At 42.1% G+C, this 26032-nt stretch overlaps 1 protein-coding gene across 1 annotated transcript in view; it reads left to right on the top strand.

Moving 5' to 3' along the window:
• Window positions 1–2245: 2245 nt before the first annotated feature.
• The window catches only part of FHDC1 (FH2 domain containing 1), a 36860-nt gene continuing 13073 nt past the window's right edge, over window positions 2246–26032 (top strand). The window contains exons 1-7 of the mRNA XM_005517562.3: window positions 2246–2330; window positions 6624–7245; window positions 14033–14094; window positions 14631–14733; window positions 22917–23002; window positions 23084–23184; window positions 25847–25917. Of these exons, the coding sequence (XP_005517619.2) occupies window positions 6763–7245; window positions 14033–14094; window positions 14631–14733; window positions 22917–23002; window positions 23084–23184; window positions 25847–25917 (906 nt within the window). The 5' untranslated portion in view covers window positions 2246–2330; window positions 6624–6762. The remainder of the gene's footprint in view (window positions 2331–6623; window positions 7246–14032; window positions 14095–14630; window positions 14734–22916; window positions 23003–23083; window positions 23185–25846; window positions 25918–26032) is intronic.

Genomic DNA, 26032 nt, shown 5'->3' with positions numbered 1-26032 from the left:
AATGAAGATTAATGAAGATACACCACCTTTTTCATGTGGTATAACTTGCTTTATTTCCATTAGATCTGTTCAGTCATTAGATTTGTGTTGCGCCTAAAGAATTGGAAGCTCTGTGCTCTGAAGAATAGCAGAGTTTACAAAAGACAAGGTGGCTTTTTACTTCTTATAAGAAAAAAAAAAAGCCTTAAAGTCATCCTGAAAACTGTCTTGAGCATTTCATTAACTAGAAATCTTAAAAAATGAACAGTATGATTTAGTTTTGTACTATACCAACTCATATAAATGCTATCTGTTCTAGGGAGGTACATTTGTTGTTTATTATAGGTGGGGCTGCTTGATCTACCTATTATTAAAGTTGCCTAATACTTCCTACTGTAAAGACCTGTTTTCAGTTGTTTATAACTCAGATTCATTTTAGCCATGTGGGCAAAATATTTGCCAGTTGAATGTTACAGGTTTAGGTGAAAAAATCGGCTAAAAGCTTAAAATTAGTTTGCTAACATGTTTTGGAAAAGTTTGGGAGAACAAACCCACAGGGTGAGGAAAAGTGAAGAGTTTAACTTCACATCCGGACTGGCTCCTAGGTCCTCTGCTGCTCTGTTTGGGTTCTGACTTTTTCAATACAATGCCATTATGCAAGTCTCTTGTTTGGCTTGCTCTTTCCGTCTTTTTGAGCGAACATTTGTGCTCATGACTGGCAGCAATGAAAACAAGTCCCTTTGGCTCCAGCACAAGCAGTTACAGTCCAAGCAGCAAAGCGCTTCCTTGCCGATGACCTCAGGGCTGACCTGACACTCTCGAGGAATGTCCACGCTGGCTCAAAGCTGAGCGTGTCCTCTCCAGCTGCTGCTAACCCTGCCAAGCAGGGATGTGTGCTGTGATGGGAATTGCCTTTTACTGCAGTTGAACTCTATTCACTCAGTGAATTTTCAGCTTAAATGACTGGGTTCTGGCATTATATTCCTTAAATTTTCCTTTTGTTCCAATATTACTTTTTTTAATTGAGGTGACTCAAGCAGGCTGTTTTGCCAGACCAGTAGGTCAGATGTCTGGCTGCGGAACTGTGAGCAGGAATGGTGTAACTTCAGTGACCATGGGTCTGGGCTCCAGGCCTGGGGCCAGAGGAGGCCACAGACCTCCCACTCTCCCTCTGGTTCCTGCTTTCCAACAGCTGAGCAGAGTAAATAGCACAGGTGAGGCGCTACACACTGAGGTAAGACATGATTTTGTCCTCCTGCCCCTGCCTTCCTATCCCTGGTTTTGTGCCAAGGTGTTATTTTCTCTCTCCTTATCTTCTCAGCTCAGAAGCTCTGGTGGCTTCTTAAGTGAGACTGGAAGAGATGTTTCTTCTTTGTCCCTCCCTCCTTTTGCAGGAAAGGAAGACTTTCTGTTTCTGCCTTTGGAATTTGCCTTCTGCAAAAAGTAAGGTTGGGGTGTGTGGGCTAGCTATTCATTGACTTGAGTGAGGTTCTTCACCTTTACTCTTCCTGGGAAAATGGTTTTATTTTAGAAACAGGATTCAATTTCTTGATAAAACATTTTCTTAATAAAATATTTTAATATATCTTGATTAATTTTTTTAGAGCTATTTGTTTGCTGTCTTATCAGTGGATGGTACATTGGCTTTGGGGTATCCACAACTCACATGCGCTGCTGCCTGGAGCGCTGTAACCCAGGGCTGTGATCACATCTTAAATTCGTCTGCACTTCTCTCACACCGTCCGCTTTGGAGTCACAAGGGGCCCGTCTCGCCTGCTTCCCCCGAGCTTGCGGGGCTGAGCCGGCGGGGAGCGCCCGGGTGAGGGATGCGGGTGGACCGAGGGATGCGCTTGCTCGGGAGCGTGGGCAGAGGGCGAAAGGCTTCATTCGTGGAAAGGAGCCCGGTGCTTCCAGCCGGGCGCGCCGCCGGTAGCACCGCTGTCCTGTTTCTATAGAAATAGTTGCTGTGAGTGCGGTGACAGGGTGCGGGCAGTGATGGATGGGTGGATGGATGGATCAGCTCGGCCGGAGCTGGCTCAGACCCAGTGCCCCCGGAGGCGCCACTGCGCATCTCCGTTCGCCGCGGCGGCGGCTCCGGCGCTGAGTCGCGGCTCGCTCTCCTCCGGCTCGGGCTTTTCGGCGGCACGGGCCGGGCACGGGGGATCGAGCCCCACTGCCCCGCTCCCGGGCCGCTCCCGGGGCGGCCGCGGTCACCTGCAGCGGCCCCGCCCGGCCGCGCCTGCGCTGCCCCGCCCCGCGCTCCGGCGGCGCGGCCGGGCCGGGCGCGATGGGAGGAAGCGGCGGCGGCGGCCCCGGAGCGGGCTGCGCCGCGTGCTCCCGCGGGCGCCGAGGTGAGCGGGGGGCGCGGGGACCCCCGGGCCGGGCGGCGGCTCCGAACTGCCGAGGGCGCGGCCGGGCGGTGCAGGGGGGTCGCCGCCCGCCTGCGTGGGTCCTTCGCCGCCTTCCCGAGGCGTAGGAGGAGTGGGCGCTCCCGGGGAGACGGGCTCCCCCCGTCGCGGGACCCCGGGCCCGCCCGGCCCCTGCCACGGCCGGGGAGCCGCTGCCGCCGCTCCGCTCCGCTCGCACGGCGGGGCGGGCGCTGTCCCGGGCTCCCCGGCTTTCTCCGGCGGGGCGGGCGGCGGCCCCGCCACGTCCTGCGGGGGGCAGCGGGGGCGGGCCGCTCCCGCCGGGCCGGGCGCGTCTCGGGGCGCCGGGGTCCGGCGGGAGCCGGAGGGCAGCGGGCGCGGTGTTACCCCGGGTGCAGCCGAGCCACCAGCGCCCTCCGCGGTGCCCCGTGGCCTGCCGTGTTGATGGAAGGGAATTACGGAGTAAGGGTCTCGGGTGGTCCCGGCTGCAGGGCCCCCACGGGGCACCTGAGCCAGGCACCTGCTCCGGGCGGAGAATACGGTGGTGGGGCTGAGGGCTGCTCCCGAGGGAGCCCTTTCCCTGCGGCGGGGCCAGAGCCGCACCTGGGAACCCGAACGGAAAATAGCCGGATGGAGCCCCCGGCCAGAGCCCGCCAGGTCACTGCCTGGCCCGGGCGCTGCCCCCGCGGCAGGGACGCGGTGCCCTGCAGGGCTTTTGTGGGATGCGTTCAGCGGGGAAGTGCCAAGTCGCTGGGTAGCGTGAGCTGCCTGTTCTTTGTAACCCGCAGGTTTTGGCAGGATCCGGGGCTGGTTATCGGCGTTTGCAGCCTCTCTGTCTGCAGTCAGCGACTAGTTGATCCCTTTGCCTCTTTGTAGGGTTGTTGTTGAGACACAGGCACCCAAATGCTGTGGTTGGGCTCGGCGTTATTCTCATGAGAACTTGGCGGGTGCCTGATACAGAAACGTGGGCAGGGGAGAGCATGAGGTGTGAGTTAAAGGGAGTCATGTCTTTCAGTATGAATTATGAAATGCCCTTCAGTGCGTCGTGCACTTCACCTGTTAATTTGTGTATGCAAACACAATCTGTGTCCGTCTCAGTGGCAACTGCCTTTTTTGCAAGAAACAAATTACTTTAGAGTGTTTCTCTTACCTGGGGAGAAAGTTGTCCCCACCCTCTAATATTAAATTACATTTCCAACTTAGATTAGCTTGGCTAAAACAATGAATGAGACAAAGAAATAAAATATTTATTTTATGCCAAATATGGACACAATTAAAACGTGAAGTAAAGATGTTACTTTAGAGCTTTGGTGCTTCTCCGGCTGTTTTGGATAACAAACACGCAACAATGAGGTATAATTGCAACATCTTAAACGTTTGTTCTTTGGTCCATTTTTTTTTTTCCCCTTTAATCCTTTAAAAAGTGTAGAGAGGCTCCTTAGGAGTTAACATTTTGCTTGGCTTCTATTATGCATCCCAGTCCCAGCGTCTCTTGGTAATCTGTAGTTCGCAGTTGGAACGGCTGCGTTGTTCCCCACCTCCTCTTGCTGTACTTCCTGCTCAGAGGCACCTGCTGATAGCAGCGAGCAGCCCAGAACCTGTCCTGGCTGCCAGCTTCTCTCCTCTCCCACCCACGGTAGTGGTGGGAGCCTCCGCTGGGAACAGCTCTGAGCCGCTCCTCCAGAGAGGCAGCATGAGAAGGGAATTTTGACCAGTCTCCTGGTACTTGGTAACTCGAGACCGCCATCCTCTTACAAGCAGGTGACCTCTGTCGCCTGGATCTTGCTTACCTGTCAGAAAACAAAGCTGAATGCCAGCCTTTATGCTGTGCCTTTCCTTTCGTGCCTTCCTTCCAAATGCTGATTCCTCCCCTTTCCTGGTTCTGGCTGTTACCTCATCTAAAGCAACACAGGGCTCATTGGATTGAAAACAGTTTTTCCTGTTCTATCTATCTTTACATCTAGGTTGGGATGTTTTCTTCCCCGTGCCTTCTCCACTCCTTTCACTAGGAGTGTCCTTTGTCTAGCTCAGAAGTGCTCAGGTCTGAGATCAGTCCTTTTCCTCTCCTGTGTGTTAGTGCTGGGACTCTGATGATTCATCTCCTACAACTCTGTTCCATTAGGATTTGATCCTGTTTTTCCAAAAGCATATGGATTTATTGAAAGTCTCAAAATTAGGTTCTTGAATGTTGCCTGGGGTATGGTCGGTCAGTCTGTCTGTGTCTCTTTTTTTTTTCTTTTTATTTTTTGTGAATGTGTGGGAACCCAAGTTAGAAAATAATAATGTTGAATACTGCTTTGTGATGGTGGAAAAACTAGCTAATACATTTTTCATTTTTAAATAAGTAGTAGGGAGGAAAAGTGTTTTTCCTAGTTGAGTATTTCTTTAAATTAATGCAATACTTAATTGCTTTGAGTGGTTAATCTCTTTCCACCACCTTGCACCTGCTTTTTTATGCCTCTCTGCTTCTATGATCATGAATTTGGGAGGAGAGGCGTGAACATACAGAGCCCTGTAATAGCAGCTGGGTATTAATGCTGACTTAAATTTGAAACACTCTATCCTGATCCACTTTCTTTGTAGCTTCTCTCCTTTTTACCATGCCATTAAAATATTTTCCATCATGCCAGTGATTTAAGTCTCATACAGGTTTTTATGTATGTTCTCTATTCCTGTAAACACCCGGATAACATAAGGTGTGAGATTAGAAAATCTGAAGCAGGAGAGGGGAGTTCATTGCTATCTGAGCAAGGTTTTGAGAAGAAAAGGTACAGTGGATGATTTTGTGTTGTTTTCCATTGATTTCAGTGAAGCTGTGAGTGGCTGAGTCCTTGCAGACAAAGAGCGAATTTGCCCTAAGGCTTGTTTCTGTGACTTGGATCTGTTTGTTCGTGTACAGTCTAGTGATGGATCTCTGGCAAAAATAGTGACCTTTTTTCATCACTCTTATACAATGTCAAATTGATCTGGGTTGCTATAAGCCCCATGTGAAACCTGCTGAGGAGGCATACCACTAAGTCAGTGCCAAATTTCTGATTTGATGTTGTTCTTGTTCTAGTGCATGACTTGAGCTTTTTATGTTGCATTTTCCTGAGATGGAGTTTTGCTCAGGGGCTGTCTCCTATCTAAGTTTGTATTGTGTGGCATCTTTGAATTTTTAAAATTTTTTCTTATAAATTCCCAAATCTTTTTTTTTTTGAGATAGCTTCCAAATTTCCATTAAATCATGAGATTCCTCATTGGTATGTATTTGAAACACTTTAATTTGTTTTCTCTGAGACTTATGAATTAAATCTGTTTCAATAGATTTGGCTTATCAAAAGTGTGGGGTTTGTGGAAGTCATGCTCTTACCTGAAGGTTTGCTGCTAATAACAGCATGTTTATTTAGAAGGTGACAGTATAAGAAAAGTGCTAAAACCCATTGTGATTCCTGTTGTTTTATGAAATAATTTAGAGATAAAAACTTCTCAAAGTATTTAAAGCTTTGCATATGTGCAGTGCTTAAGATGTGTAGGGTCCTGTTCCTGCCAGCTTCACTGTCTTTTCTCTCTCTCTGTTGTTGAGCTGGCACTGTGAACCTAGGTGCTGAAGTAAATTTTGAAGGATAGCTTAATCAAACTGTGGTCATTTTTCTGAGTGTATTTTGGGAGATAGTGCAGCCAGACCAGTAATATTTTGAAGTTCATGCTCAGTGAACGCAGAGACTTTAGGGACTGCACACTCTTTTTGCCCTTATTGACAATTGTGTGAGATAATACAAAGGCAAAAGAAGTAGTGCACTAGGCTAGACATCAGCAAATTTTTAGCTATTATAACGCAGTTTGGATTTGAACCATGAGTTTAGAGGATTCAAAAAGGGTCTGTTTGGTGCAGTTAATCCGGTATGATAGTTAGTACTGTGTGCAGTCAGCTTTAAAAGCATATCTGAAATTAGCAGTGGAATAATATTTGTTTTAATAATTTGAGATAAATATATTCTCTTACAAAATTGCACTGAATGGAGATTAATAGGTAGTTTTGATATCTATTTTGGGTGATTTAGAGGTATTCTTGTTTTTGTATATGTTCTTGAAATCTAAGCTCCTGAAGCTGTTTGTAACGTTGAGTGGTGTGGATAAATGTTAAACAATTTCCCTGTGAAAGACTTTCGATTCACTGAATTTCCCTTCTGGATTGAAAACTTAATAGTTGTTGTACCTTAGTTCTGGTGTCTTTTCAGTGCGAGGGACGATGTCCGATGTCTGTGATCTGAGTGTCCCTGTTGTCCTTTGTCACAGGTTGTGGAGATGGTACAGTCCCCTCTCGTGCTGCCACTGCTGGCAGATAGGGTTTGATCCCAGCGGCTGCCGCGCTGACTGTTCAATGTTTCAAACCCATCCAAGGAAGTAACACTCTCCCCTTTGGGGAGGCTGTAAAATGCATGTTATGAATTGTCTCTCCTTGGTCAATGATAAGGAGAATGGGGCTATTCCAGTTGCAACGGGATTAATGAGCGAGGATACGACGACAGAGCCTCACCTTTCTCAGCCTGCAGCATCACCGCCCCCTGCGCCATGTCCCCTCACAGGGGCTCCCCCAGCCCCTCCGCTCCCCCCGGGAATGCCGCCCCCACCACCACCCCCTCCTCCACTGCCTGGCCCCAACATACCTCTGCCTCCTCAGCTGGTAAATGGCCACGACAGCCACGGCAAAAAAAAACGAATGCGGAGCTTTTTCTGGAAAACTATCCCCGAAGAACAAGTCCGTGGTAAAAACAATATCTGGACAATTGCTGCAAGACCACAGTATCAAATTGATACGAAGACAATTGAGGAACTTTTTGGGCAGCAGGAAGAAGCCAAACCTCAGGACTCCCGAAACCGATCTTTAAAGTCTTCATTTAAAGAGACTAAAGAGGAGGTAAGAATTAAAGTAAAAACCTCTTTTTTTACATAATGCTGTAGGAGTTGATGTGAATTCTGCCTCGCCTTTTTCTCTTTCTCTGTCATGTTTCATCCTTACGGCAAATTTGTCTTGATTCAAAGGAGAGGGGAATGATGGGAAACACAAACTCTTTGTTCTTAGTGGCACATATTTGTTTTTCAAAGAGCTAACTGTGTTTTATTATTTTAACTTGCTAAGTGCTGTGATTTGATCACCTGTTAAAATAAATATGAATAAGTGGAGGGAGCTGAAAGCATCTGGATTTACTCATGTTAGATAGCCCATGAGTTTCCAGTGTGGAACACAATTGTATTGTCTCTTCAACTCTTCCTCTATGTGTGTGATGCAAACAAGATGTTGTACATGCAAACATGTACCAGGCAGGAGAGAAGAGAGTCCTGTTTGCAGGGGTTAATGCTGTACATGCCCACAGTATCCTAGAGTCCCTATCAAGAAGGGAAGTGACAGTAGGGCAGCAAGGATATAGAACATAATATAGTGATTAAGAGTATTTGTTATTTGATAATTTTAAAGTTTCCACTTTCATAAACATGACTTTCCTGCTAAGAAAAACTTTACTTCACCTTCCCTGTTTTTTCTGGATGTGAAGATAACCTTCCAAGAAGGTCCCAAGATTGCCACTGATTTCTGTTCTGGTGGTGAGGAGTGTTTTGTACCGAGTGCTCTCAGGTTCAGACGCTCTCCAGGGAACTGATAAGTAGCTTCTCTAGTTCTTAAATCCTCATTTATAGACAGCCTCTTTGTGAAGCCTGAATTGAATTGTCTCAAGTGATCTTTCTCTGAAGTAATTGGAGGGCTGAAATGCAGATTTAATCACTAGTGTGTGTCTACATACGTGTTAGCTTGTAAACAAAATACAGAGGGCATGGGGTTAAGAGATGTAACAACACATCAATTTTTAGTGAGAAAATAAGGACATGAAGTTGCTGATATCTTGCAGGATTCAGGAGATGTCAAAATAAGATCAGAAGCGACAAGATGAGAAACCAATGCACTGATAGCATGCATGTTGTACATATTGAAATTCAAGGTTTAAAAAGACATGTGTATTGTAGGCTCCAAAGCCCTGACATTGGGAAGTAGTAATTGGGGCCATCATCAGAGGTAGTCATTAACCTCTGCGCTGTTTTCAGGCTATGTTCATCTTTGAATCAGGAGTACAGTGAGTGGACTTCCTGTGCAGAGTACAGGTGTGCAGAGCTCTGGCCTCCTGCATTTCCTCAGAAGCTCCCCCTTTCAGGACTGCTGTGTAATAAAAATCTAGTTCTAGTAAATATTACAGTAAGTTTTGGAAACTGAATGTGGCCCATAGTGTGCAACAGCTAGGTCAGAGAAAATCCCAGTGTGCTCCAGAACTCATACAGTGCTAGAGATTAAAATCAGAGGCCTGCAAAACCAGGGATTCTCCAGGATACAATGCCTTGGAAACAAAACCCTGCCTTGCTGAAAGCTGTGGGTTTTGTGCATCTGTCTGGAGCCGATATGGTAGTTCAGTGCATTTGCACTGCTTGCTGCCTGTGCTCCCTGGTTCATGGTGACTTTGCACGTGGCAGGTGGTGAGGCAACAGGACTTGCTTCCGAGTGATGCCACTTAAGTGACAAAATGTCCCGCTCACTCGCTAAGCTTTGTCAAGCATGCTGCAGCAGTGTGTCAGTGGTGAGCAATTTCTTATGTGTTAATGGACTTTGCAGTCCTATCTGCTTAGCAAGGAGGGAAGGAGATAATCCTGAGGAGCCGTGTGTTATTGGAAGTGCGGAAGCACAGATGCGCGACAGCTCACGTGCTTCACTCTGCTGTAGGCATGGTTCAGCAAGGGGCTGGAGGTGGGAGCAGAGGCCTTGTTTGTGACTCTGCTGGCTGCCATCCATTGTTTCAATGTGGGGTGGTTATCCTTAGCTCACTCTGGTTGAACCTACGGAGGCTGACAGGAGCTGGGGGTGCAGAGTCAGTGTGACCTTGTGGAGAGCGTGTTAGTGTGGGGCTGAGGGAGTTCCAGTTCTGTGTGTGGCCGTGTTGGTGGCCAGCCAGGGGCAGGTGGGCAAAACATTTTGTGTTTCAGTGGCTCTGTTCCTTCTGTGTAAAACAGAGCTGATTTTAGACAGTGCTTTATGGTCTAGCAATGAAAAACGTTCTTTGAAGTTTACATAGTGGAATTAGCTTAGTTGGCATAGTATATAGGCAATGAATTTTCAAGACAACTTCAAGTGCATAAACTCAACTTTTACTTAGATCCAAACCTGAAAAAAGCAGCATGTGTCTGAAGTGCTGTACAGAAGTGCATGGCCAGAGAGTGCCCTACTGTCCCTATGGGGTCCCTCTTGGTGCAATGGTGTAGCTTTGGTGGAAGTGGTGGAGAGTTACTCTTCAGCCAGAGTTGAGGCCACTGCCCCGAGATTGTGGAGGAGATTTGGGGTTTCATACCTTTGTCAGAGATCACTGTTGATTATGAAATCATGAGTAGTTTTGGTAAAAGTTCTACATGTAGGAGCTTACAACACTGCGTGTCCTTTTAATTCCTCATTTGACAGTGATTTATATGTTTAGATGTAACATCATCATTATAACAGAAGTCCCTTTTGAGGCTTTAGTCAAACTCCTACAGCAAATGCTTTCCTTTTTGTAAACAATCCCTCACCAACCCCTTAGGAGATTAATTAACATGTTTCCTTGACTAAAGGCTTCATTTGCCCTATGGTTCCATGTAATTTGAGGCTCTGAAAAATAGGGGGTGCAAGGTTAAGTTTACATGCCAATTTACTTTCCCCATCCTTCAGGGGTGTCCCAGTGTGGCACAGCAGGCACTCACCCAGGCTATAGTTAGTCTGGCAGTGGAGTGGTCAGAACACCTTCTTGTCAGCCAAAGGAACTGGTCTTGCTTTCTCCTTTAAACTGTGCCTCTGCTCCTGTCTCACCTCACCCCACCTGACAGAATCTGGATAATGTAGTACACATATTGCACCCTCTGTAAACATCTTGAAGGAAGCGGCTCAGCAGAGTGCTGTGCGGTTCTTAATTTGTTTCCTACTGGAATAGTTTCTGCTCTTCTAGTGAGTTTTGATGACTTTGCAGAAGGATGCAGTGAATTCCAAAACCTGTGCAAGGGGGCAGTGAGAGGAGGAGAGAGAAGGAAGGTGGAAGGAGTGAACAGGATGTCTCTTGCCCCCTCTCCTAGACGTACCCTCTCTGTTTATCCCGTGCTGGCTCTGACGCTCATTCCACCTCCTTGAGAGCTGAATCAACCTGTTAATCCAGGGAAGAACTAACAGCAAGAACCAGATGAGATGAGTACCAGTACTTGCCTAAGGGAAAGAGCATGCTAGGAACATGACATGGGAGGATGACACGGTGTGGGGACAGCCCTTTAGTAAGCTGCTAGGTTAGCTCTGCTGCACCGTGACTCCAGGCATGGAGTGATGGTTAGTGTGTTGTAATGTGAAATGGAAGTTGGAACAGGAAGTTATTTGTATCCTTCCTAACCTTCAGCACCAAGCCTGAGCCACCAGGCTTGTTCTGTGCTTCTATAATTTATAAACTGTATCCCACCATGTGAAACCCCATTGTTCTTAGGCAAAGAAAACCTACAATGTTTTGTTTTACTAATCTGTTATAAATCTGCTTTGTTGTGTTTCTCTTCCTCATTGATGATTTCATGGCAAGAAGCTCCTGTTGCAATTGCTCCTCCAGTCACTACAAAGTCAGTTTTGATGTGGGTCTTTTTGTGTCTCCCAGAACACTTCTCTGAATCTTTTGTATTGATTGCAAATTTGTGTTGGGGGTCAGGAGTAGATATCATCTTACCATCAACACAACTTCACCGTGGTACTCAGGTTAATTTTCCCCTTCACATAGTACCTTGAAAACAGAATATTTCTGTGGTGGATTAACATCTGTCAAACTGAGGCCTGTTACTGTGTGATCTGTGCCTGCTGCAGATTTTGGAAATATGCTGGGTTGAATACTCTGGTGATGGAAAGTGGATTCATGAATTAATTGCTGTCCTTGGTGTAGAGATTGCACTGTTTATAAAGCAGAGGTTGCAAGTATGTGTGACCTGTGATGTTTTGCATGGGCTTGAAAAGTGCAGGTGTAGAGATGGTGGAAAGTATCTGAGAGATTCGTAGTATTTCCAGTTTCAGAGAGTAAAGGATGAGAATTGAGAAAACTCTCCTGATTTAATCTAAAGTAAATCATAAGAAACCATATGAGAGGGATTTTTTTTTTTGCTACAGAGAATCCCAGTGGGACTAGGAATAGGTTCCCTATTCTCAGTTACAGTCCAGTGTAACTTTTGAGTTACGGATGTCCAGGGGTATTACTGGTGGACAGCACTTCAAAACCTCTTTGGGTGGCAAACAGAGACCTGAAACGTGCTGTGCTGGCAGCAGTGTTGACAGTGTGTGTGAACAGAAGACAGGAGCAGACTGAGCAGAATTTAGAAAAAGATGTGGTAATGTTCAAAGGGTGAAAAGCAAAAGCAGAGAGTGCTCTGCATGAGCAAAATCAAATGAAATCTCGGTGGAGAAGAGCAGACACTGTGAACAGATGTTCAGGCTGAGGTTATAAATCTAATATGCAGCTGAATGTGAGATGGGAGGTAGTGTATTAGTGTGCAAGGAGTAGGAACTTGTATTTATGGAGTATCTGCCAGGTTCCTCTTTTCTCCTCCTTGTGCTCCCATCTGGAAATTCCTTGAAGGTAATTATGTAATGACAGCAGTTTCAAACACTTTTGATAAGCTTGAACAGACACCAAGAAAAGAGTGACCAAAAAGTGAGACTTGTTCTGATTCTGTGGTTAATCAAGAAATCAGAGGAAAAACAGGATACAGTCATATACAGAGCAAGAAGTGTATGTAAAATCCTGGTACTTATGAGCAGCTGTGACATTATTTTGTTGTGCTGATAAGACAAATGTGGCTGTATATGTTCCCATTTGTTGTTTTTCTTCAAGGGAAGATATTAAAAAAACAATAAATATGTCATTTGTTTGAAGTTGTACTGTAAATCTGAGTTGTGCCTTGGAAAACAAAGGTTTACTCAGCTGATGATCAGTCTCCTTGTAACAGTTACCGACTGTGATTTAAAAAATGTACACAAGATTAACTCTGAATATGCCTTAAAAACCCAAACAAACCAAAAGCCAAATGATGGTAAAGCTTATAGGCTTAAACTAGTACAGAGAAATTTGAGAATTAGGGGTGACTGGAGCAACTGGAGACTGGAGCTACAGTTAGAGAGGTCAGTGAGAGGTCCTTGCAGTAAAACATTTGAAAAAGATTAGATACTGCAGGGGGAGAGATAGGTGAACCTGTCCTGCGTTAAGGGGCTTTTCCTTAATGATCTGTTGGGGGCCTCTCAACTCTTAAGATAACAGGAGAATAAACCACAGTCTGTCCCCTTATCTCTGCATATGCTAAAACTGAAGGGCTTTGGGCTACCAATCATCTAATTAAGACTAATATGCTGATATTTCCTGTGTTTTCTAGTCTTCACTGTTTTCAGAAGAGAGGAAATTCCAGAATTTCAGAAAAATTTTCAATATGACTCACTATTTCCAGCAGACGAAGAGGCTGTCTCCTGGGTGTATGTTGAGGATAGCCCATTAATCATCCCTATATTTTCACTGTCACCAGCTGACTGCAGGCTAATTCAATTTCGTGATAATGCCAATGTTGCATTTATATATCTGCTTCTAATCTGAGCACTGTCACAAAGGTCAAAACGCCTTTCCAGTTGTCAAAACTACAAACAGCATGCGAGTCCAACAGTATTCTTGAACATCTATGTGTATTGAGCTCTTTTATTGTAGCAGTCAGGTGGAACTGTTAAGGTGAAACAATTCTCTTGTCCTTGTAAATCTCATGACTTCTGTAGCTGTTATCACCAAAATAGCTGTGGTGAAATTTTAACCTTAAGGACACAATTTGCTAACACAGGGCAAACCTCTCAGGTTTTAACTTGTATGCTATTACAGGAAGAAAAAGTAGTATAAAAGAGGCACTTTGATTTTAAAATTTTTTTCAAAATTCGGGCAAAATATTGTGGACTGTTTTTTTTCTTTCCCCCTCTGCTTAGTTTTCAGAATTGTACATGTAAGATGATACAGCAAACCAACTTTGAAATACAAAGCTAGGAGAGACTGTTATTTTTATTATGGATTTCTGTTTGCTTCTAGGTAAGCAAACAGATTTCAGCTTATGTGTTTCAGGATTTGATTCAAGATCAACCTACTTATCTTCCTCTGAATCAGTGTGGCTGTTAGTTGGCATGAATTAAAACAGTGATGCGCCTGACCTCTGCTTAGAAATCACATCCTCACAGTTGTCACAAAACCTCTGAATTTACATGGGTTTTGAAGTGTGGTGTTCACTAACCTTGGGGCCTTCAAATGCAATACAGTGTATTACCTGTTAAGTAACATTTTGCAGATGCAGGGTTATGAAATAAGCAAGAAGAATGTTTTTATTTTGTTTTTATTTTATAATGAAATAGAAATACTGATTCCTTCCTTCATTATATGTTGCTATGGAAATTTTGCTTCACTTGGAGGAAGGTGATGTGAGTGTGCTATATATTTCCCTAGTTCTGTAGTATATGAGCTTTGTTGATAAGAAGTCTGTATATTTATTTGGCCTGGGATTTGGTGCAAACAGTTATCTGTAGCAATTTAAGAAGTGATATCTGCATTGTATGCTGCTTTCTTAGGTGTTGTTAGATTAATCTCTCTTGCTTTCTCTCTCAGGTTTCCATTTTGGATGCAAAACGAAGTATGAACATTGGGATATTTCTCAAACAATTCAAAAAGTAAGAATTCTTTGTAGTTCTCATAAAATATATATATACATTGTGCTCTATTCCTTGTGGAGTTTGCAGTTTTATGGAGTTTTATTACTTTCTTAAAAGTAATTTGACATAGTTTGTTTTCTAATCTGCTCAGTTTTGAGTGCGCTTATGGCCTAGCAATAAACATTTAGAGTTTGCTGATGTTAACCAGTTGAAATGAGTTTTCAGGTATAGTTAAGGGAAGCCCTTTTACCTCATGTAACACTGCCTGTGAGCTGCCTTTCACTGGCTTCCTCTATTTACAAACAATTAGGAAGGGGCAATGTGAGCAACTTTTTCAAGAGCAAGCTGTTTCATTGCTGTCTGTATTCACTGATAACGGTGCCCTTCAATAAAGGCATCACTGGAAGCGGTGTCAGAGCAGTGCTGCTGTGGACGCTGCTGTATCCACTGATACAACCTCTTTATAACTGTTGAGTAGCCCAAGCATGGTTTTTTCTGTGTAATTGTTCACCCTGCAAGTCTTAGAAATATGTGTGCTCAATTGTTTTTTCAAGGTCTGCCGAATCCATCATTGAAGATATTTATCATGGAAGAAGTCAGCCCTATGGTTCTGAACTGCTCCATGAATTTCTTAAATTATTACCGGAAGCTGAGGAGGTAAATAATGGTTTTATGTGGAACTTACTTTTTGTAGAGTTCTGCTGACTGGGATTCCAACATGAAGCTCTGTAAAAGAGGAATCTCAGTGCCTTCCTAAGGCCAGGGAACAGGGAACCACTGAGTGCAAATTTTCATTTGACTTGTGGTATTGAGGTCACAGTGTAGTCATTCCTTTCACATCAAGTAATTTCTCCTGCTTTTAAGGAGTTGATAAGACCTCTTTTGTTTTTATGATATCCCTTTTGTCCCGTAAACAGTCTGGAACCTTCCTTTGTGCAGATAATTGCTCTAGGAGGTGAGAAAATTCAGAATCAAAGTATATTCTAAGCAAGCAAATTTCACTTCTTTGGCAGCTGCCTCATGCTTTCCCATTGCTGTGCCTCTGAGTTGAATATTGGTAGCCCTGTGCTACTGCCGTTTTGCCTTCTGGTTCACTGCCTGCTTGGTTTGTCTGGGTCTGTTCCTGGGCCTGGTTTCAATAGGGCAGAAAGGAAGCTCCAATGTGCAGCACCCATGGAATTTGTTAACGTGGCTTAGTGCTCAAAGGAGACTTGTTAGAAGGCAGAGAATTACCAGCAATACCTTTTCAATGTTCCTGTGATCACCATGTGACCAACATCCAAGTGCGGCTTTCCCACCTCCTAGTCCCAAACTTCAAGTCTGTTCACATGATTAGAGATGTGAAGCTTCATCAACTGACCTGGGAGCCCTGCTTAATGATGTAGAGTTCCTTGCCTGCTCACTATTGGCACTGACCCATTTGTATGTACGTGAGAGAAATGTAAACCGCAAACCTGACAAAATTAGCATTAGAATTGCTTGAGTGCTTCACATCAAAGTGAGTGTCTAAAACTTGGGAAATTGTTAAGTTAAGGTCCACATACAGATCAACCTCAACTCACATACTTTACCACTTCAAGGTCATACTGTCAAAGCACTTTGTTTCCTCTGTGCAGCTGCAAATCTTGGATCCAGTCATCAGTAGAACATGTTACAGTCTTTTGCTGTCAAATTTATGACCCTAAATTGGGCTGCCTTTGCAGTGAATCTTGTAAAAATTGTGTTACATTAGTATACTTGATTAATATATCTCTTAGAGTTGGGGGATGCCAACAAGTTGAAAAGTAATTCATAAAAAAAATAGGTGACAGTAGTCCTGGGACCTGAAAACCATTCCGTCTTCCCTCTCTGTTTGCATTTTAGTACGTGTTCCATTATATAAACAGAATTTATCTCCTTCCTCTGAAAGTCAGACAGAGGAGAACAGTGGAGTAGTAACTAGAAAGAGAGTGACTTCTAGTTAACTCTGTGTATAGTCAGAAAATTAGACAGAAAGAAAAGTACTTTTTATTCTTTTACTCTTTCTGGCTTAGGTCTTGTTTGTTATTTTATGACAAGTGTCATAGTGTAGTCTATGTGATATAACTATGTGTTGTCATTGAGCTACAGTTGCAGTGTAAGCTGTTGAATTTTATCAATTTTGTCTGCAATGCTCAGCTAGGTGCATTAGCTATCCAACAGGTAGTGCTAGGAGTGAAAAAGTGTGTTTATTTATTTGATGACAGATTTGGCAACAGGCCTGCCCATCAAGATAATAGGGCCAGAGAACTTAAGAAGTGCTTTTAAAGAGTCACTTGAGAAATTAATAGAAGATATTCTGTGATGCAGATGAGAATTAGAAAATGAGGGAAATCAGACATGATTCTCAGGAGTTCTGAGACATGAGATTTGTTGCTGTTCCCAAGGGAAGGCTGGAGAGAGGCTACTTTCCACTGTGCAGGTGTTAGTCTGTATTGAATTAATTGCATGCATCAGAAAAAGGAAATACTTCTTTTCTCTTCGTTATTCTTCTCGTAATTGTTTAACATTTTTGGATTTTTCCCCTTGAGAGCTGGGTGATGGTGGCAAGACAGGGAGAAAATCCTGAATGTAAGGAACTGATGCTTCTGCTGGTATGGAAAAATGTTTCCATGCCTTCATGTCATCATGCTTGGTAGGGTCAAAGAATAAGTGGGTCCAGTAACTCATTTACTACAGCGGCTCCTAAAATTTTAGCGTAGGCAGTTAAAAACTTCATTCTTTTTAGAAGCCTCAGAGCTTTTTTTTTTCTTTTTCACCATTTTCACCCTAAATGTATGTTCATTGTTCTCCTCCTATGTTGCCTTACTTGTTCTTAGTTTATTGTCTGCCTGCTAGTCTGAATACCTGTCTCCTAGAATAGTGACTCACCATTTGCTGAGGGAAAGGCATCAGAAACTTACAGCCCCATATGCAAATAATCCAGAACCATTAGAAATACCAGGTGAAGTGGTGTTACTCTGCTGTTCCCTCTTCTGTTTAATGCTCCCTAATTTCTTTTTGTCATATCACATGAGATAACTTTGGCAAGCTGTCATCACATTGGCCTGTCCTTGCACAATGTTGCACCCATCCTCAGCAAGGATTCCCTGGGATTGCCCTTTCAATACTTCCTGTTCTCCTAAAGACCTGCTTTGTTGTTGTAAGAGTTAAGAATTACTCTGAGCAAAGACTTAAGCACTCAGGTTAGTAGCTATTCAGTTAGCAGGGCAGACTGTCTTGGTGTAACCATGGGTGGGCTTCTGCAGTTCCTCTTTGTATGCTCTTTGCAGCAGCTCAGGTGTTTACAGACACATTTGCCTGTATGCACAGGTTGCTTGCAAGTTGGAATGCGGGCCAAGTGCCTTCTCTAACTGTGAAAGTAACTGTCTTCTGTTTTTTCTTTTTTATTTTACCATAAATCCTTAGTATGTAGAAGTGAAAGGAGGGAGAGGAGTGCCATTCCTGGTCATAGCTGTAGAAAAGGCAACTCTGGTCTATTTTGTTTCTTCTTTTTTACTAAAAAGCTTAAGTTTACCGTTTACCTGGTGTGAATAAGCACCAGCTTTGTACTCCAATTGTATCTTCTCTAGAAGTATTGTGATATCCAGTCACATTACCTGAATGTGCTTGTTTGACATTTGTGACATATTTTAGATCATTTCAGTTCATAGTATCTCAGGCACTTGATGGTAATCCAGCTTTTTGACAATGGAGGCTAGGAACTTAGGCTAACAAATACATTTAACCTCTGTTGTATTTAAAATTATTCTATTTGCCGTATTGTAATGTGGCAACTCTACTTGCATGCAGAAATAAGTGTCATTACTACTAATTTTCTAGCAGTTTTCTATGAAAAATCCCAACAGCTATCAAAGCTGTGGAGAGTTTTGCATGTAAATGGCAAACACCTTACTGAATGTTGTTTCTCAAACTGAATAAGACTATTATTGAAATACTGGCACTCCTGTGAAGTCTTTCCTACAACTTAAAATGTTTGGGTATTTTCAAATGCTTAATTTGAAAAACTTGACAAATACTTGAAACTGGCCATGATGGAGCTTGCTGCAAGGCTCCGCTCAACATTTTGCTCAGGACTATCTGTGGATGTGTGGCCTGGCCACTATAGAGTGGTCAGAAAAAAGGCCAAGCAGATTTATAAAAATTCTCAACACATCAACAAGTAGGATAAGATCACTGATTTTGTTTAAGCCTTCTTAGAAGTCCTGCTCTTTGTACTATACTGTGCTTAGCAGTTTTGTAAGGAGAAAGAAACACCTATTTGGAATCTGCTCTGCTTCATCCCTTTTTTCAGTTTGTTTTTTTTTCAGGGAACCTTGACTGAAGCAGTGGTCTTCTCTGCTGTATCACTTCTGAAAAGATACTGACTTGTTTCTGAGTGATACCCTGTTGAAATGCCTGACAGCTTTTATTTACTGGCATCCTGATGAGAGCAGAGAAGAAGCTTTTAGCTGCTTTTATGTGCATATTATTGCACTCTTCAACAGGCCCAGACTGGTAAAAGTTGAGAGAGTCCAGTGTTTAACGAGCTAGAATAGCCAGAATTTGTACTTTAAATACATACAGAAGAGAGCATATCATACTGGTGATCAGCTCACCCACACACATGCACGCCCAGGTTATCAACACAATGTCTTAACTTCCTTTATAATGTCTCAAGCCTGTCCTTTGCTCTTGTACTCTGATTTCAAACTCGTCTGTCACCTGCTTTATTGGAACTGTTTCTGTCAGCTCTACCCTTTTCAAACCATGTCTCTAGTTAAATGCCCCCTCCTTTCCTCAGCCAGTGCTTTATAGGGCTGACCATCCTTCAGAGCTTTCATCTCCTTTTCCTTTTTTACCCTTTTATGATTACCTGCAAGTTTTTCTCCCTTTCTTTTTATCCTTTGCTGATAGTGGTTTGCTACTGCCCTGGCTTGTGTCCCATCCTGCCTCACTGCCTCATACATTTGCTGCTTTCCCACATGCCCTTGTAGTTGGAGTTGGATTCCACTGTGATGCTTTTTGGGGCATTGGCATTTTTTAACTCTCATTTTTGTTAGTGTCTTGAATATTTGCAGTTGTATGGAGATATTAAATAATAATAATAGTAGAAAAACCAAACCCACAGAGAAAATGTTTGTTCCTCTTTTTCAAAGATCCTGCATAGCTACAAGATCCAGCAAGGTACCTGTTTTATGCCATGAAATAAAATCCCACTAGACGTGCTACTGGTAGCTTAAAAATTACTAAGAACTTGAATACAGTAGCTTGCATGTCTGCCAGGTATAATGGCATACTTGCAATGGGCATCTCTACTGCAATTGTTCACTAGTCAAATCAAAGATGATGCTTTCTATGTTTCATAACTGTTCTTAAAATTAAGCAAATTACATATGTGAGAACCTTGTGTATCTGAAATCAGATTTAGTGTGCATGGGCATGCATGGACAGTGCAAATGCATATTCCATATACAAATGTAATGAAAAATTAAATTAGTTGCTCGGCACCCAATTTGAGTAATATAGAACTGAGCACACAATGTAATTAAGCTCTCTTGAATATACACATTACATTGCCATATCTTGGTATGTGGCTGCCTACTCTTGTGGAAAAGTTTTGTGCTTCAAGAGAGGAGTCAAGGCTAGAACTGGTAGGGTTATTCATTATGATTTTATAATAAGCCACATTTTCAGCTCTCTTGTGTTCTACTATCTACTGTATCTGTTAACATGATTAATAGTGAACATTGTTGTCAATCCCCATGGTTTCTTTGCAGCTCCTGGATGCAATTGGTATTTGAATTTCACCCCCATTTCTGGGAGCCATCAGAGAATGTCAGTTTTCTTCCAGAATACTTGGACAACATGGCAGCAGAAAGTAGAGGCAGTCCCATGGGATTTTGAATAGTCTTGCTTGGAATGGTTAATGACAGGCATCCAAAATATGTTCCAGTAATTTTTTAACTTTGGGGTTCAGAAGTTGTTTTTTTAGTTTATTGGTAGCGTTGATAAAGTCAAGTAACATCTTTTTTTTCCTTCATGCTGAGAATTATTTTTAAATTATGAATTTTTTAACAAAAAAGGGGAGCACAGAATAATTGCTGTCCTGTCTTTACCTTAGTTATTTCCCAAACTATTTACTGTTCTAAGGCCAAGGTAACAGACGATTTAGTTTTCTGTGTGAAAAGCTTAAGACATGTATGGGGAAGCAGGCTGTGTTTGCTGAATTCCAGGTGAAAAGGACTTTACAACTCTGTCATTTTCCTGTTTTGCGTGTTTGTGGAATGGGTCACTGTTCTCCACCATCCTTGGGTTTTGGGCTTCTTGGGGATGAGCTACCTTGATGCTTCTTACAAAGGTAGTTTGGGATATCTAAGGAGAAGACAGTGGGGGTTAAGGTGGGGGTAGGCTGGGAAAAGTGGAATCAGGTGGGGTTAAGGTGGGGGTAGGCTGGGAAAAGTGGAATCAGGTGGTGGGCACATCTTTGTTTCAAGTCTGATTACACAGACTTTCTTCTGGGTTGACTATTGCCAAAAGCCTTTTGCATAGTGATACTCATACCCCATCCTACCTATCAGAAGGCAGCGTTGTCAATGTCTTCTGTTGTGTCTGTTTAGGAATGTTGCTCCTCTGAATTAATTCTGGGATTTAGTACTCACTTGTATGACTCCAGGCATTTTTCCTAGTGGGATATAAGGAGGATTTCACCCAGTGCATGTGAAACTGAAATTCCACATGGAAAATATTGATTGCTACTTACTGTTGAAAGTATATTTAAATATAATACATGTAGTAGCATTAATAAGTTAATATTTCTGTGTCTCAGGATCTGGTTGTTCACTTTTTGTGCATTTACGTCTTCAAATTGCATCTTCCTATAATTAACCTCTGGCTTATATGATCTGATTTTGGTGAGGTGGCGTGGGTTTTATTGGTGGGCTGCTTTTCTTTCTTTCCTCCCTCTCTCCCCTATCTGAATGCCTGTGTCCTTTTCAGTCAAACTCTGATATTTGCAAGATACTAAAATGAGGTTGGAGAATTTGCTGGCTTTTGCTTTTTAGCTTGCAGACCACTATTTTTGGGAAGCCAGGTTAAAGAACACCTTAAAAGACTGAGATAGTATACTGTCTCTCACTCCCCACTTAATGGTGTAGAAAAAGTGTTTATTTTGGGTTTGTTTCTTGCTCATTTAACACCTTAGAATTATCAGGAATGTTAAGTCTGGTCTTTCCTGTTTTTCTGTTGGCAGACTTCTTGAATTACTCAGTAAATTAGGAGTTTTCTCAGGCCTAAAAAAAATGGATATGCTGTTTATCTTTAGAAGGAGCTTTTGTCTGAGTGTCTTGAGTTAAATGGGAGGGGGGTGTGATGGCAGTGTTAGGAAATGAAGCTAGATAGCCTGAGTAAAAATTGCTCTCTGATTAGAGGTCTCTTTCTTGATCGTAATTTTTTGCTAGGTTTTTTTCCTGTTCATTTGTTGATGCATTTTTTAATTCAAAAAGTAATTCTTTTCCATTCTGTGTTTAGCTTGTTTTTCTCTTTCTTAATGTGTTCTCAACATTTCTATATTTTATGGTGTGGAAAAAAAATGGGAATAAAGCAGAAAAAAAGCTGTTAAAAGAATCCTGATTTGGCATAGCATATTACTTGTCTATTGCTACAGGTCAGTTGCTTTTTTACTGTCAAAGCAGAAAAATAACTGAAGTGATTAATTTGTAGGCTGATTCTTTAAAAAAACCCTGTGGGTATCTTGCTAAATCATGGCAGTGAGGTAACTATTGATGCCCTGGTGCAGTGGCCTCTGTCCAATAGCTTAATAAGCTTTCTAAAACTGAAGACCATCTGTGTAAATGTGGTTGTGAATGGGCTTGAAGTGTGATGTCACACAAAGGATGATGAGCTAGTGTATAAATCAGTGGAAACATGCAACTGCTGCTGGGTGTGAACTTGTTGGTTGAAGGAAGAAATAGGGTAACTGAGAGTGAGCTCTGCTTTTGGACTCAGTTGTTGTGTTGGAAGATGTGGAAGAAATTCCAGTTACGCTTAAACATATGTGCATGTATTTTTCAGTTCTTCTATATAAACAAATAGTAAGTATGTGGGTGGATCAGTGGCTTCCAGATCATGCAAATATATGGATTTTGGTGGAGCTGGGAAGGAAGATCGAAAAAATTAATGCAGTGGTATTTCCTTTGCATGTAAATGGTGTCCTCAGAGTTCTGAGAGTACTGACAACAAATTACTTAAAATGCATGATTGCATCTATCTTTAAAATATTTCATATGGGTGAAAAAGGTATAAACTCAAGATCATGAAGTTTACCCTTTAGGAGCATTTTAGGGTAAATGGTTCAAGCATCTTGAAAAAAACCCATAACTAAAGTTTAGTTGTGTTGTGTCAACAAGATCTAGGCAGTCCCTATGCTGGATATTTTGGACACAGAAACTATGCCCAAGTGTACCTCACAGTTGTTGAAGAGTTGAGGGTCATTTTTCAGATCATCGTCAGTATCCTAAACATAGTGATAAAAACAATCATTGGTCAGAAGTAAGAATCACCAATCAGAATGGTGGCATCATGGTTTCTGCTGCTGAATTTCAGTGTAGCTAGTTTTTTTGGAGAAGAGTGACATTCTTTTTAAAATTATTTTTTGTGGTTGGGGTGTGTGCAAATTACAGTATCTTGGGACAGTGAAGCCATTCAGTCACTGGGTGGACTTTCCAATGCCTTCATTTAAATTTACTGCTTTTCAAGGTGTTGCCTTCCAAAGTCAAGTTGATCTTGATCTTTGATAAAATTCTTTGCTAGTGTTTTTTTTGGTTTTTTTTTCTCTTTTCTAGGTAAAGAAATTAAAAGCCTTTGATGGAGATGTATCAAAACTGTCTCAAGCTGATTTCTTCATGTATTTACTAATCCAGGTGCCAAAGTAAGGAGATAGTTGGTTTGTTCTGTTTATAATAAGTATTCTTTTTTGGCTGTCAGTTCTAAACCTGTTTGTGTACTCCAGCTATGCTCTTAGGATTGAAGCCATGGTGTTGGAGAGGGAGTTCTCACCCTCCTGTGCTTCTCTACAGGATGACATGAAAATTATAAGACGGGCAACAAAAGGTAATTAAATATGTTGGGACATGCCTAATACTCTTGTTTTTGTTAGCATGTTAATTAGTCTGCATTACGAAGACCAGAGCTTGAATTTCAGGTACCTTAGCTATTAAAAGGAAGCTAACTCCCCGCTGACAAATGCCATCAGGGTGTGCCTGGTGGATCTTTGCTTCCAAAATCAAAAATCTGCAGACTTTGGATACACTAGCATAAAATTCATGTTCAAAGCCTCTAAGTAATGTATTCTAAACTGACAGAAGCAGAGGTGTCCATGACTAAATTAGGATGTCAGCTTTTGAGTACAGTTTGCTCATTCCTGCACTGCTCTCCCTCTGATGGAATGTGGTTGTTATACCTTTCTGCTCCTTCTTTCAGAGATCCATAGAAAAAAATGACTGTATTTTCTAAATTTCTCTAGGCCATTTCCTTTTGAGGTGGCAGTATTGATAGGTTAAAATGTTTATTGTAGAAAATACTGTTGCTATTCCTTTGCTTTCTCTTTTTCTTTTCTGTTTCTCTACATACCTGTTTAGTTCTTTACATTTCACAAGTTTTGAACTGCTGCAGCTGCTTATTTGTAAGGTAATGTATTGTCTTCTACTCTGCAGGAAAATAGTTGACTTCCTGGTTTCAGTTAAACACTAATGCTTTACAGTATCTCGAGTGCCTCTTGGTCCTGTTCCTCATTATGAAATTCCTATTTCATGTTGGAAATTTTTGACAGGCTACTAGATCACTGCTTAGACTGCTTCTAGTGGTATAAAAAGATGCAGTAAGTAAAATATTCAACTAGGAGCGCTGGTGATTAGAACAGTCCTTTCAAGTGAAAGCAAAAGGAAAAAAAGCCTTTTCCCACCAGTGAGGATTGAACTTGTCCTTGACTCAGGAAAGTGTGCAGTACCTTAGAATTAGGTCTGAGTTTAGCCTTCTATTAGGATCTCTTTCAAATAATTGTTCTTTGTGTTTTGAGCAACAGCCGTATGTGAGGGAATATTTTATGTATAAAAGCAGCCACGCCTTAATGTCCTTCATGTCCTTCACCCAAGACATATGTAAAAAAACCTGTGAATTAATTCCCTCCAGAGAGGAGACACTTTGGTCTCCAACTCCTGCATCAGGCCAGCCATGCAAATGACTGACTGGGCCTTCCCTGTGTTCAGTCCACTTTGTCATGTGCTGTTCGTCATTTGGTCTTTTCACTTCAGGGTTTGTTGATAGCCTGAAGTTGTTTAGGAATTATGTCTCCTTTTCTGTTGCTGTCTCCTAGGTTTTTTCCTGTAATTAAACTGAGAGAATATCTACTTCAGTTCTAATGCTGATAATCACTAAGGGTTAGGATGGTCTAAACAGCCTGGTGGATCCTCATCTAGCCTGCAGATGAGTGTATGTCACAGTGACGCAGAGCAGGCTCTTACTGTGTGAAGTCTTTAGTCTTCTTTAGTTTAGTCTTCTTCTCTTGGCCTTGTGAAATTTGCTATTCTCTTATTTATTTGCCCCTTTTTCTTCCTACTTGCTTCCTCACCTATAGCATGTTAGATCAAACATTATTTAATTATTTCTATGTTTTCAGGCTGCCAGTATTGAAATACGAATGTACAAGGGCTATGGGCTTCCAAAATGATTGATTACTGTATTGTGTTGAGGAGCCGAATGCAGGGTAAATTATAGAATGTGGAGTTGGAAGAAAAATAGTGTTTTGAAGTATTTACACTGCAATCAAAAGGATTCCACCTTTTATTTTGTTCATTAGTGTTACTTATAGTACCTCACATTAATTCATGGTGATTTTCTTGCCGTATGGGTACTTGCAAATTTGGAGTCACTTGGTTTGCTGTGCCACATTTATTAACTCTGCAGTTTTGAATTTCCACATCTTATTTCTAAGGCAATCCCTCTGGTGCACATATATTATTTTTGCACATAAGTTTTTCTTTTGTTCTTATGTGGCTGAGTGAAAATATGTATGAATTGAGATAGAACACTACTGTGCATTTTGCAAAGAAATGAACATATGTGCAAACAAGGCTTGTGTGATGGAAAAACTTCAAAATGCCATTTTATTCCATTTGACTCTTTGTCACACTGAATATAACTTTGTGCTAAATCATCTTTGATATGACAAGTAAAATAAATGTTGCTCTGAGTTGGTGATCGTACAGAAATAAAATGATGATTCATAGTGGGAGTGGGATAAGCAAGGAAAATTTAAACATTGCCTCTTATCTTTTCAGGCCTTATGGCCAAGTCTCCTAAAAAAAGAGTAATTGTTCAAAAGCCCAATCCTGGCAGATGGCAAATGGATCCTGCAGGGTGCAGAACACTTACCTCACACTGGAATAATTAGTAGGTGGTGAGGATACTTAACCACTTGCATGAGACACTTAGCACACTGCAGGATTAGGCCCCAAATGTTTCCTTAGCTGCTGGAGGTTGCCTTGGAAATACCACACTTGCTAAGTTAAAGTCTGAACATACACTTGAGGTTTGTCAGTTGTGCTTGTGAATTGCAATTATATAGTACCATTATCTTTCCCATGACCTCTTCAGTTTATTGTAGTTTCTCGTCAAATTTAAAGAAAAAAAAAAGCTCCAGATGAAGAGGAGCTTGGTAACTGACTATATTTCTAAACAAACAATTGTTAGACAGCAGTTTTCTTGTTCCTTACAGAGTTAATGACTTGTGAGGAACTGCATTCCATATTGCACTTGGTCCTTCAGGCTGGGAATATTATGAATGCGGTAAGTGACATCCCAAAGGGAGATGGCTGATGTACCGTACTTCCTTGTTAGTTTTGCAGTGCTCTGATGTCATGCCTCAGCTTCTCATTTGCTCTTTTGCAAATTGTTTCTTTTT

The sequence above is a fragment of the Pseudopodoces humilis genome, chromosome 6, assembly GCF_049639895.1.
Source record: "Pseudopodoces humilis isolate 2021_Gansu_Grassland_sample_001 chromosome 6, ASM4963989v1, whole genome shotgun sequence".
Classification (NCBI taxonomy): domain Eukaryota; kingdom Metazoa; phylum Chordata; class Aves; order Passeriformes; family Paridae; genus Pseudopodoces; species Pseudopodoces humilis.
This window is presented reverse-complemented; position numbering and strand designations above follow the sequence as displayed.